The following is an 11,734-nucleotide window of genomic DNA, read 5'->3' as shown; positions in this document are numbered from 1 at the left end:
TTTTGGAAAAAGGCTGCAATGAAACAAAGAGTGAAAAATTTAAAGGGGTCTGAATACTTTCCGTACCCACTGTATGCTTTAAGAACATGTTGACGAGCTGCTCACTGAGTGCAGCGTAGTAGAGGAAGCCAAACTGCGGGAAAAGGTTAACATCCATTTTAATTTAAACTAGTTTATAATTTTTAATTAGATATCTTCCAAAGGTATGTATTTGTGTATAAAATCTATTAGCTTTAGATAAACTTTTGAATATTTTTGCACAGAACGAGGACTACAGTTTTATCTGCCATCTTTTCCATTAAAATGTATTTGGGAAAGAACCACTGTTAGTTTAGTTATTAAAAACATGTAGTTTATAAACAAGAAGATTTTGAAGGCTTGTGTTAAACAACTAAGTATAAATAGGTAATTTCTGAGGTTCAGCTTGAATATTTTTAATCTGACATTTTGTGTTTCTTCTCTCAGGAGATGAACAAACTAAAGACAAGCAGCGATGAGGAGGAACAGGATGAGGAAGAGGAGTTGTCCAGTGAAGAAGAGGAAGAGGTGGAGACAAAGACAAAGGCCTCTAGGTCTAAAGGCAAATCTCCAGCCAACGGCTCAGCAGTGAGGAAGAAGCGAGCATACGTAGAGATTGAGTACGAAACAGAGCCCGTCGCCAAGAGCAGAGCCACGTCATGATGTCCCGCCCTCTGCTGAGGACACACCCCCTCCACGGTGGTCATCAGTTTGTTCGTACAGAGACTGTTAATGGAAGTTTGTTTGTTAATGGACACACACAGGACGGATCTGACCTGGAATCAGATCTGATTTAAACTCCCAAAGTGACTTTAACTCTTTGTCTTCAGTGTAAACAATGACTTTAAAAATAACTTTTTGTTAAATATTGAGTCCAGAATCATGTTTGAAAACAAAGTAACAGATGAAGAACATGACAATAAATCAGTTTTGGAAGAAATTGTTGTTAAAACTCACTTATCACATTTCATGATGCTCTGTGGAGCCAGGACAGTGACTTTAAATATTTCAATATAGGCATTAAAATCCACTTGAACTGAAAAAGGAAACATTGGCATTGAATTTCCACTGAAAAATAATGCGCATGTCTTTTAAATTTGAAATTTTTGCATTTTTCAATGCAGATTCCGATGACTCTAAAGGAAGCACAGTGAGATATCGGTATATACAGTATATATACTTTATTTACAAATGACTGCATCCCTGCGGTCGTACAATGAAAAGATACAGCTGAAGAAAACATTACAGATTTAGAATATAAATAATATAAGAATCATAAAAAGCTTGTTATAAACTTAGCAAACAGAAAATCAACAGACATTGCAGGACAAAAAAGAAAATGTACAGAGCAATTTACAGCGAGCGTGGATGAAACTACAAATCTCCAATTCTGACTTGCTTCTGGAATTAATCAACATTTCAGCCTGATTACAGCGCAACAATTTAGCTTCCAAGGATTTCAAATGTTGTTTTTGCCACAAGCATACTAATTAAAAACGCTACGTACAGCACTGTTTGTATTAATCGTTATGAAAAGTCATTTCGCGGTTACGTTTATTTGAATATGTTCTGATCAAATGTTGGCGCTGTAACAAAATCTGGAATCTTTAAACTGGATTCTGTAATGCATCTTTTCCATTCCAATGATATTAAGCAGCAACAACACCTACAGGGCTGGCAATGTTGCATTTTAATACATTTTTGAAAATGTTCTTAAATTAAAATGTTTGTTTTCCTTTGGCGAGAGAAACTTAAGGCGACGGTCACATCAGATCTTTAACCTACGGGGTTTGCTTCAGTAGCTTGTTGACGTTTGTGACCTTTTAGTTTCTGGAAACTTGTTGAACTGAGTAAAATTTCAAAAGACGCCAACAATGACAAAAACTCTTTACTTAAGTTAGTTCCTTATGTTTTTTACCCCAGTGAAATGTGGCGTGCAAGTTATTAACTGATGAAAAGCAACAAGATATCTGAAAACATCACAGTCCGATGTGTTTTAAATTTCATTTTATAAATCAAGCATCACAGTTGAAGAAGGCTGTCGTCCACCAATCAGAGGACCAGAAGAGTAAAATCCCTCCCCATTCAGACAGATGTGGACACAGTTAAAAACCAGGTTTTGGTTGAAGGGGTTCAGAGAACCTCAGTGACACCTGGACTCCCAAAGAGCACAGGCTTTAATACCCTTAACACTTCAGCTGAGACTGCATATGTACGCGAGATCTGAGCAAGACCACCAGACAAGAACCTGGAACTACATCACAACAGGACTCATGAGTGACATTTGTACCCAGAGTTATCTGCAGGGTCAACAGAAACTGAGTGTGTACATACATAGGAGAGCTACATCATTTCAATTTTTATATATATATATATATATATATATATATATATATATATATTTTTTTTTTTTAAATTAATTAACTAATTTACCTTTACTTACAAATTATAATAAACAATAAAACTAAAAACAGACACTTTGAGTCAAAATTAGGATTTTTTAATGTCTAACTTGTTTAATAAGTCAAAATGATCACTTATGACATTCTCTAAATCATGATTATGTGCTAGTAAATGAATCAAAATGGACTTATAACTTCGGCTTAAAAAAGTAAAAATATTGACTTGGTATCTCATAATTGTGACTTGCCATTAGTAGGTTTTATTTTTCAATACATTTATTTTTTTGTTTTATTTCATTATGTCTTTTTATATCTTTCACCCTTCATTTCTTATTTTCCTGAAACACTGAAAAAAGGAAACAGATAATAATTATACTACGTTTTATTGCACCAAAGAAAAAATGAGTAAAACCCGTAAAAATCAAATATATAAACTGATTGAAGGTAAAAAATAAATACAAGTAAGCCTTCTTTCTAATTGACTCAGTGTATTATATATACTATTACTAATGCAGTTATACTTTGATTCATTAGAGAGCTTGTCGATGACATTTGTTGCTTCGGACATCAAAGGGGAAACATTTCTCACCTAATCTTCACATCCTTTCTTGGTATTTAAGAAGATTTACTGAATATATTAGAGTGTGATTTACCTGCTGGAGAGACACTGAATATAAACTGGACAGCTGATCCATTTAGTGTAAATCCAACGTTAATCCTTCACTACAACAGAATCATATCAGGTCCACGTTGCATTCATCGATTTATTGTTAAAACACTGAATCAAACGGCCGATACATTACATGGTGTACTCTGTGCGCATCTGTCCGCTTGTTTTGTTTTTTTCCCCCTCCAGTAACCACAAAATTAAAGAATACAGCTTTAAAATATTTAAAAAGTGTGCGTTTTAGTGGAGATACATTGTTGGTATTTGTTTTGTAGCCAGTTCACGCTGGAATGCTTCTTAAGAGCAAAATTTACCGACCAATCCAGTTAGATTGACTGGGAGAACTGGTTCATGTAGCGCTGGGATCACACTATATAAACACTATGAATTTATTTTACAGTTTACAATTTAGTTGACTAGTTAGCAACAACAGAGAAAACTTGAAAGCACTTCAGGGTATCAAGGCTCGGGCATTTTGAGATGAAGTAGATCAAGTTTGAAAGAAAACGTCTAAAAGACAGAATGCGTCTCTAAAAAAAAAAAAATGTTGCCCCATGTAGGCCGAGTCCTGTAGCGGCCCGGGTTTGAATCCAACCTGCGGCCCTTTGCTGCGTGTCATCCCACATCTCTCTCCCCCTTTCCTGTCTATCCGCTGTCGCTAATAAAGGGAAGCCCCCCCCCCCCCAAAAAAAAAACTCTCAAAAAAGAAGAAGAAAATTGTTGTGAAAGTCTTGCAATGCAAAGAACCAGAGCTAAAGTGTAATCCCAGTTTAATGTTTATAAAATTTAAATAAATGAAAACAATCTTTTTGCTTCACCTTTTTTCTTCCCTCAATATGCACTTAACCCGGAGGGATGAAAAACCACTTGGAGAAACCGTGACATGGAATATATGCTACAAAGATGTAATAAAAATCTATTCTTTACTTGTGATCAACTGTGGGGCCAGGAATAACATTCTGGTTCAGGGAAGTTATTTTATTCTTCATCAACACATTCATCAATCAATTGCTTTATCTCTCCACAGTACGATCATTATTCAAAGTTGCCTTAAGTTATTTAGTTAAAAAATAATTATGATTTTAAAAAAAAGAAGGAGATGCCGAGATGGTGGATTTGGGGATCCTGTCTGTGAACATGCGTTTGTTAGAGGTCTTCTAGTAACAGAGACCAGATCCAGGCGCCAAGTAAGGCCGGGTCCAGATAACATTTAGTCTAATTTGGTCAGGCAGGGGTGTAGTATCCTCACAATCTTTTCAGATTTAGTCTCTTTCTTAAAGAAAACAACTCTTTATGCACGTTGGATACAAATACGGTTTGTGGTCCGTTTTGGATCAGGTCCTAAAAGTTGGACCCACAAAGACCTGTAATCATGTGTGTTTATATGTGGGTCTATGTGTAATGAGAATAAACACATTTTCCGATCTTTTCTGTGACCCCCCCACTTGCAGCTGGGAATAAAGGGGCTACTCAAGTGATTTAGACGTGGCAAAACTAGTGTATTTGAAGTGAGCTAAAGCTGTTATCGCACATTTATAAAGTTGGGGGACTTGTGAGAGACACGTTAAAGACAGACGGGTTAAAACTGAAGCAGCAAAAGCTGAGGTGTCCTGACTTCTGGTTAATAATATATGACAAACTCCAAAACCCTGGATCCTACATTTTCGTTAAGCAGATTTGTTCCGTCTTTAGGTAGACCCACTTAGCCTGGTGAATGCACTCGATTTTCAAACTGCACACCCGCTGTATGAAACACAGGCTGTCGTTATCTTCTAACCCAGGCCAAATTAGCCAAATTATCGCCAGAGTTATTTTAGCAGACTTTAGGAAGCTCTTCCATAGCCACAAAAGACATTACACAAGTATTTTCAGAGGTTACGTGTACTAAGCTTGGAGTACCCCTTTGATCTGCATTCGACGCAAGTGGTAGTCAAACAAGTAAAATTACATCATCAGCTTTAGGTGTGAATGTTGCTGGAACTCCTCAAAAAGAACAACAGATTCAAAAGCCAATCCACAACAATAACTATAGTGTAAATGGATCTTCTGATCCACCCTGTCGACACTGTAAATGCAACCGGTTTGCTTGAAGAGCAGCTGTTTGGAAACGCCTGCATGGGGAACAAGTAATTTGAGGAGTTTGCTGCATCAACTCGAATCAACGTCCATGCCACTCTGTTAGAAATATTGGATTTTAAGCATGAATTTTTAAGACTTTTCCAACTGAACGAATGATGGGATACCACACACATAAGACGTTAGTATGACTATTAATCCAAATGTTTCCATCAAAGCATGAACGCCAATTTTTAGCAGATCAGATTAAAGCTAAATATGAATATTTGGCCTAGAGGTGGTCCTCAATTTGGACCAATAAGCTGTCTGGCTTGGCCAAGGCTTTGAATCTGTCCACAGGAATGTCTGGAGTTGAGGCTTGAGTTTTTTTAATGAAGTGTTGTCCAGATTTGGACTGCAGGTTTGTCCAAATTTAACCATTGAATCTTTATTGTTCTCATTGGTGTTTAACATTAGGGACAAAGGTAGAATACCCTCACCTGAGTCAGGTTCAGTCTTGGGGAAAATGGTTGAGTGTTGGTGGGCTAAGGGTGGTGCTATTCTGAGTTTACAATTTACTAAGTTTGGGCCAAGCCAGCCTGGTTCTGGGGTGAAGGCGGTCTCAATTGGAACCAAGAAGAGTTGAGGCTCTGAAGCTAATGTCAAAGGTTTAAGTGTAAGTTTTTTTTGGGTGATCCACATTTTGGTAAAGTGTAGATAAGATTTGAACTGTAGGTTGATTCAAAAGTGAGTCTTGTATCTTTATTTGTTAACTAATAATAATGAATAATTTTATAGGGTAGTCCTAAATTCGACAACCTTCACTTGAGTCAGGCCAACAGCGCTTTAATCTTGGGAGGTCCAGAGGGTCGTCCAGTTTAGGGGAAAAGTTTGTCTGGTGATGGGCATAGTGAGAAAGCTGGAATGAGACCTAGCATGATCCAAGTGTGGACCAAGAGTGGCCGGGATTAATGCTTAGGGATTCATTTTGTGCAAACAGTGATCCAGCTAAGGTAGGGTGGTGTTGATTTGGGACTTGACCAACACTGATCCAGAGGTGGCACATAGACGTCTGGATAGTTTCTGGATTTGGTAGCGGGTGTCCTGATTTAACCGAAGCTGGTAGATATCTTATTGGGTGGAGGATAGTTGAATCTTGATTTGGGTACTGAACTCAGGTCTGGACTGGACAACAGTTGGTTGGATTGTTAAATGTAATCCAGCTAAATCCTGTTTGACACTCTCTGGACAGAACACGCATGTTAGTGCCTGGTGGATCTCTGTGTACGTATCTGTCTGCTTCTGTCCGTCCGTCTGTTTGATGGTCTGTGGTTAGCAGCTGCAGCCTTCTTTGGCCGGCTGGCTGTCGGCGTTGAGGCGACCTCCCTGCGGCGCGGACGGTTTGTGCTGGACTCCTGACTCTGCAGCGTTCAGGTCCAGACTGCCATCTTGGATGTTCTGGTAAATTCTCTTTGCTGCTTCCAGGAAGGCCTCTTCCACATTCTCCCCTCTAAAGAAAAAAAGGGGGCACGGGATGGAGAGATTAAGAAAAAAAAAAACAGTATAATGTCTTACAGATCCAATTCAAAAATGTATTGTCATGTTGCACATCAAGTTAGTTAAGACCGGGTTTGACTGCACTGATGGAGGAAGTACTCAGATCTTACTTAAAAGCCCCAATACCACAATGAAAAAAGTAGAAGTCCCCCATTCAAAATTGTACTCAAGAAAAAAATATAACTTTTACCAGCAAAATTATACTTAACGTAACAAAAGTTAAAGTATTCAAAGTGCATTATATATTTATTATTGGAATTCCTGATGCAATTACTGTCTGAACAGCATCTTAATGTTGTCAAGGTAGAGCTCATTTTAACTACTGTATTTACTGTTGGGTCTACCTATATTTTATAAAACTTGACCTGACCCAAGCTAAATGGAGTGCAGTCAAATGTACAATATTTCCCTCTGAGATGTAGAAGAGTACAAAGTAGCAGTTAATGCAGGAAATACTCATGTAAAGTTCAAGTACCTTAAATACTGTACTTAAGTCTAATTTCTTTCCACCACATTCAGCCTATTGTGTTATGATGGACAGATGATGAAAGTGTGTACAGTATGTGTTTGTGTTACTACTTACGTCTTAGCGCTGGCCTCTAGAAACAGCAAACCTGATCAACAACAGGAAGTAGAAATAACATTTTAATTGACAAATTAATCCTACTTTTTACTTGGATATTTATACTGCTTATTAGATTCTCACACACAATACTTGTCCCATAATGTCACACAAACAATTACAAACACACTTCTTACCATTCTCCTCCGCAAACTGTTTGGCCTCCTCGTACGTCACGTCTCTCTGAGCCTCCAGGTCGGCCTTGTTACCAATCAGAATGATCACCTAGACACAAACACACAGCTGAGAAACTAGGGGTTTATCACATTAGGTGTATTAATAAAAACTCTTAAAGGGGAGAAAGCATGTTTTAAAAACAAATGGTGAGGATCAATGTAACAATCTTTTTTTCCCCACTTTCCGTGTGTCTGTTTTGAAAAAGGTATACAAAGGTATGGCTTCAGCTGACATCTTTTTTTAAACTGCATAAACCTTTCTGTTAGGTGTTATTTTGTCTTGAACGGAGGTATTTAAAAAAAATGTTCTTGCCTTACGGTGTAAGCCTTAAAATAGGTCCCATGACATGGTCCTCTTTGGATGTTTTTATACAGTCCTTAGTGGTCCCGTAATACTGTATCTGAAGTTTATTTTTTGGCCAAAATTCTGCCTTGGTGCAGAATTACAGCCACTAGAGCAAGTTGCATAATGAGTTGTCCTTTTATGCCATTTATGAGTCTCTAGCTTTTGAGGAGGAGAGAGGGGGGGGGAGGTTGAGGCTGGGTGCATGGCCTTGACCAACTGTCACTTTGCTTGTTTGAAAGCCATGATGTTTATCTCTGATGGGTGGGCCAAATTCTCTGGGCAGGGAAAGCAGAGCAAGGGGAGGTAACCTTGCCCCTTATGACCTAGGAGGTCTTTAGATGTGGTAGAAACCCAATTAGTAACATAGCGAAGGGACTTAAAAATGACTGAGACTCCTGGAACCAGTTTGGGAATATAGCTCCTGGGCATTAGGTGTTTGCATATGTGTGTGTGTGTGTGTGTGTGTGTGTGTGTGTGTGTGTGTGTGTGTGTGTGTGTGTGTGTGTGTGAACTCACTGTGTTTGGGTTGGTCAGGTTCCTGGCATCTGTTAACCAGCTGCTCAAGTGATTATAAGTACTTCTCCTAAAACACCCAAAAGGAAATGAGATTAAAAAAAGTTATCCATTAAAAAATATAACTAATTTGAAAGCCCACACCCCCCCCTCTCTTCCTGTTGGTACCTGGTGATGTCGTACACCATGAGGGCCCCGGCAGCCCCTCTGTAATAGGACCTGGTGACAGCCCTGAAGCGCTCCTGACCGGCTGTGTCCCAGATCTGCAGCTTCACCTTCTGACCGTTAACCTCCATGATCCTTGTCCCAAACTCCACCCCAATGGTGTGGGGACAGTCCGCCATGACTGCACGATCACACACAGAAAATATACTTAATTTTCACAGTTAATATCACCACTGAGACAAAGCTTTAGCAGCTTTATTTTCAGAGTAAAAGCCCTTGCATTCTGGATTTGAAAGCTAAATTGCAATGTAAAACCTGTAAAAAAATGTAAATGTAAAACCTGTGTAACTAATGTTTTAGTTAGTTCAAGGTTCAGCGTTGTGGACATTATATGATACAAGGGGAAAGACTGTAGGAGAAAAGAAGAAGAAAGGACTTACATTTTTTCTCTGTGAACTGGTGCAGCAGACAGGACTTCCCTACTCCCATATCACCTGGAGGGAGGGAGGGAGGGAGGGAGATAGAGAGAGAGAGAGAGAGAGAGAAAGAGAGAAAAAGTAAAAACATGAGGTCAGAGGTTTTCCTCATTTGAAAGTATTTATTTTTTAAATAATGTCTGCGTTTTATAAGCACAGGAGTCTAATAACGTAACGTCATACAGGTTTATGTTCTGACCATCGGTTTAATTATTTCAACTTTGTTTCTTAGAAATTAGGTTTTGTTTGTCAGTTTGGTGGACGATCCTAAATACTACAGTACCCACGAGCCTCAGCGGCTGATCCAGAATGTGAATGGAGCTCAACAGTGTGGTTCCGGAAGTAAAAATCCCATTAATGTTCTCCATAAGGATTTTGATGATCAGCGATAATGTCAAAACCATCCGAGGTAGACTGACCGTAAGTTCTGAGGTTGTGAAACAAAGGTTTCTGCTCCCGTAGAAGCCACAAGACCGTATGAAATCAACCTTGTTTTAAGAAAAACATTATTTATGTTCTATGTCATGGAGTACTACACTACCCACAATCTTAAGTGTAGCAGCAATGTCTTTCATTGGTGGAGCTTGCCGTTACCATGGTAATGTTTTATCGCACCAGCGAACCTACAAGTGCCCTGCTACCATTGAAGTCTATGGTGGTTTATGTCTTGTACATTTGCTCTTATCAACATTTTCTTTTGCACCAAATCAAATGTTTTATGACCACGATTCATCTATAATTAGTTGGCTTGGTTCCAGGATATTTAGATAAGCATTTAATGAAACGTCAATGGAGATGTTTAACCGGAACCAGAGCATTTAAAAAAAAAGTCGGGGCAGTCATTGTTGAACTCTATGAGAACCGATTTAAACTGCTGAATTATTATCTAATTTTGTATGTAATTTATCTTTAGCTTTCTGTTAACGTTAGTGGAGCACATCACATACTGTGAAGCTCTGTGGTTGGCTGTTTGTTAGTGAAATGCATCTTGGGAGACGTAGTTTACTTCTCTATATCAATGTTTATGTTTTGCATCTTTTTAACTTCTATCCAAGAACCAAATATGTTCTAATACAAATGTTCATCTTTGGTTCTGATGATTCAATCAGGCCAGTTTCATGTCCACCTGTCACCATACTGTATGTGGAAATGAATTTGATTTTGGGATGTAACTCCTCAAACTTCACAGCTCTATAAGGGTTAACAGGCGAGCTAACACAAGCAGCTAGTCTGTCACAGACTGGTCATCTGGGGAAAGTTTAATGTCATTAGAAATCAATTTTTCTAGACATAAAATCAAGCAAATATGAGGTTGCAAATTAGAAAATCAATGTAAAAACTGCTGGTGCAAAAATGGTCCTACAAAGTGAAGAAGCATGGACAATTTGTTTTGGTCAAAATATGCTAAACTAAAAGTATGGTACTAATAAAATAGATTAATCTGCTTTGAATTTAAATAATTATATTTATTTGGTGTTCAAATGGCTCATGGCTTTCAGTTTTAGAGCCTGCTGTGAACTGTTGTCTTTTGGGAAAGTGTTTGTTCATTGTTAATAGAGTGTAACACATAAGTGTTTGAAATATTCCATAATTTTATGACGAAAATAGTTGCCAGAGGTAAAATGTTACCAGAGTCCTGAGCAAGAGGCTTGTGTCTGTCTTTTACACTTTAACTACGGTCTGTTAAAATTTATAAAAACAAATGGATCCAGATGCATTTGTTTTTTTACGCTGTACCGAACAACTCAAACCGAACCGTGACTCCTGAACCAGGGTACGAACGGAACCTTGGCTCCGTCGCACCTAAAGCTAAGATCCTACTACAAGATTTCCAAACTTACCGATGATGATGTATTTGAAGATGTACGAGTAGTTGTAAGGTGCGGCTGTCATCTTGATACTGTGAGGAAAATGAAAACAGGAAAAGATGTCCGACTTAAACATAACTCTTAGTTCAGACACATCAGTCGACACCCTATCCGAGATTCTGGACCGAACCAGTCTCAGTAATCACCTCTGCGGTCAAACGACCTGATCAGAAACCGTTTAACTGGGCAACAAACAAAAGGAAGCAGCCGGCTAGGCTAAGACAGCGAGCTCAGAGTTAGCATGAGACATTAAACACCATGACAGTCCCGAAGCGTGCAAGCAGTCATCTTTAGCAAACGTATTAAACAGAATCAACTGACTTCCCTATCTCGGCAAATCTTTTTTTTTTACATTAGCTCCGGAGCTAACCGGCTAACAGCTGCAGTGCTGTCAACGCCTTGCTAACAGGCTTACAAGTAGGAGGCCACTTTTATCACAACACATAAATATTAAATAAATAATTAAGCAGACGGACAGGATGAGTTATAAATGCGAATGTGTACCTTCGGTCCGGGTGTCTATCTAACCGGTATACCTGATTAAACGGCCGATAAGACGGGTAGTTATCTTTATTAGCTAGTTAGCCCTGTGATCCGTCAGGAAACCTTTCCCTTCTTCCGCAATTCTTCTTCTTCAGCGATCACGCGGGGGAACACCGCGAGACTTACTGGTGTACCGCGGCCCAGCGGACGAGAGGAGACCGATGCCTGTATCAAGTTATTTTAGTAAGTAACTTAAAGGTACAATTTATAACATTCCGCATTAAAATGTCTAAAAACGAGCATACCTATGTCATATATTTTTACGAGTTGTGTTGTTAGACTATTGTTGGAATTTAAAATTGTATATGTGCTTAAACATTGTGTCT

General features: G+C 38.6%; 2 protein-coding genes across 4 annotated transcripts in view; one reads left to right on the top strand and one right to left on the bottom strand.

The window, feature by feature from the left end:
• Window positions 1–958, top strand: part of mak16 (MAK16 homolog (S. cerevisiae)) — a 7,293-nt gene extending 6,335 nt beyond the window's left edge. The window contains exon 9 of one of the 2 annotated variants that reach the window (XM_034872718.1): window positions 547–958. In XM_034872718.1, the coding sequence (XP_034728609.1) occupies window positions 547–681 (135 nt within the window). In that variant the 3' untranslated portion in view covers window positions 682–958. Of the gene's footprint in view, window positions 1–465 lie in introns of both variants that reach the window. The other variant, XM_034872717.1, reaches the window with a different exon arrangement.
• Window positions 959–4,903: 3,945 nt separating this feature from the next.
• On the bottom strand, window positions 4,904–11,573 carry LOC117945302 (ras-related protein Rab-14-like). Of its 2 annotated transcripts, none has more exons than XM_034872721.1 (8): window positions 11,402–11,573; window positions 10,839–10,897; window positions 8,962–9,015; window positions 8,525–8,702; window positions 8,360–8,426; window positions 7,459–7,546; window positions 7,283–7,313; window positions 4,904–6,652 (listed from the first exon to the last, which is right to left on the bottom strand). In XM_034872721.1, the coding sequence occupies exons 2-8, from the start codon at window positions 10,888–10,890 to the stop codon at window positions 6,475–6,477; spliced, it is 648 nt and encodes a 215-aa protein (XP_034728612.1). In that variant the 5' UTR covers window positions 10,891–10,897; window positions 11,402–11,573; the 3' UTR covers window positions 4,904–6,474. The 2 variants fall into 2 exon arrangements, with proteins under 2 accessions (XP_034728612.1, XP_034728611.1); XM_034872720.1 differs by having other exon boundaries at window positions 11,370–11,569.
• Between the last annotated feature and the right edge of the window lie 161 nt (window positions 11,574–11,734).

This window comes from Etheostoma cragini, chromosome 5 (assembly GCF_013103735.1).
Source record: "Etheostoma cragini isolate CJK2018 chromosome 5, CSU_Ecrag_1.0, whole genome shotgun sequence".
Taxonomy (NCBI): Eukaryota; Metazoa; Chordata; class Actinopteri; order Perciformes; family Percidae; genus Etheostoma; species Etheostoma cragini.
This window is presented reverse-complemented; position numbering and strand designations above follow the sequence as displayed.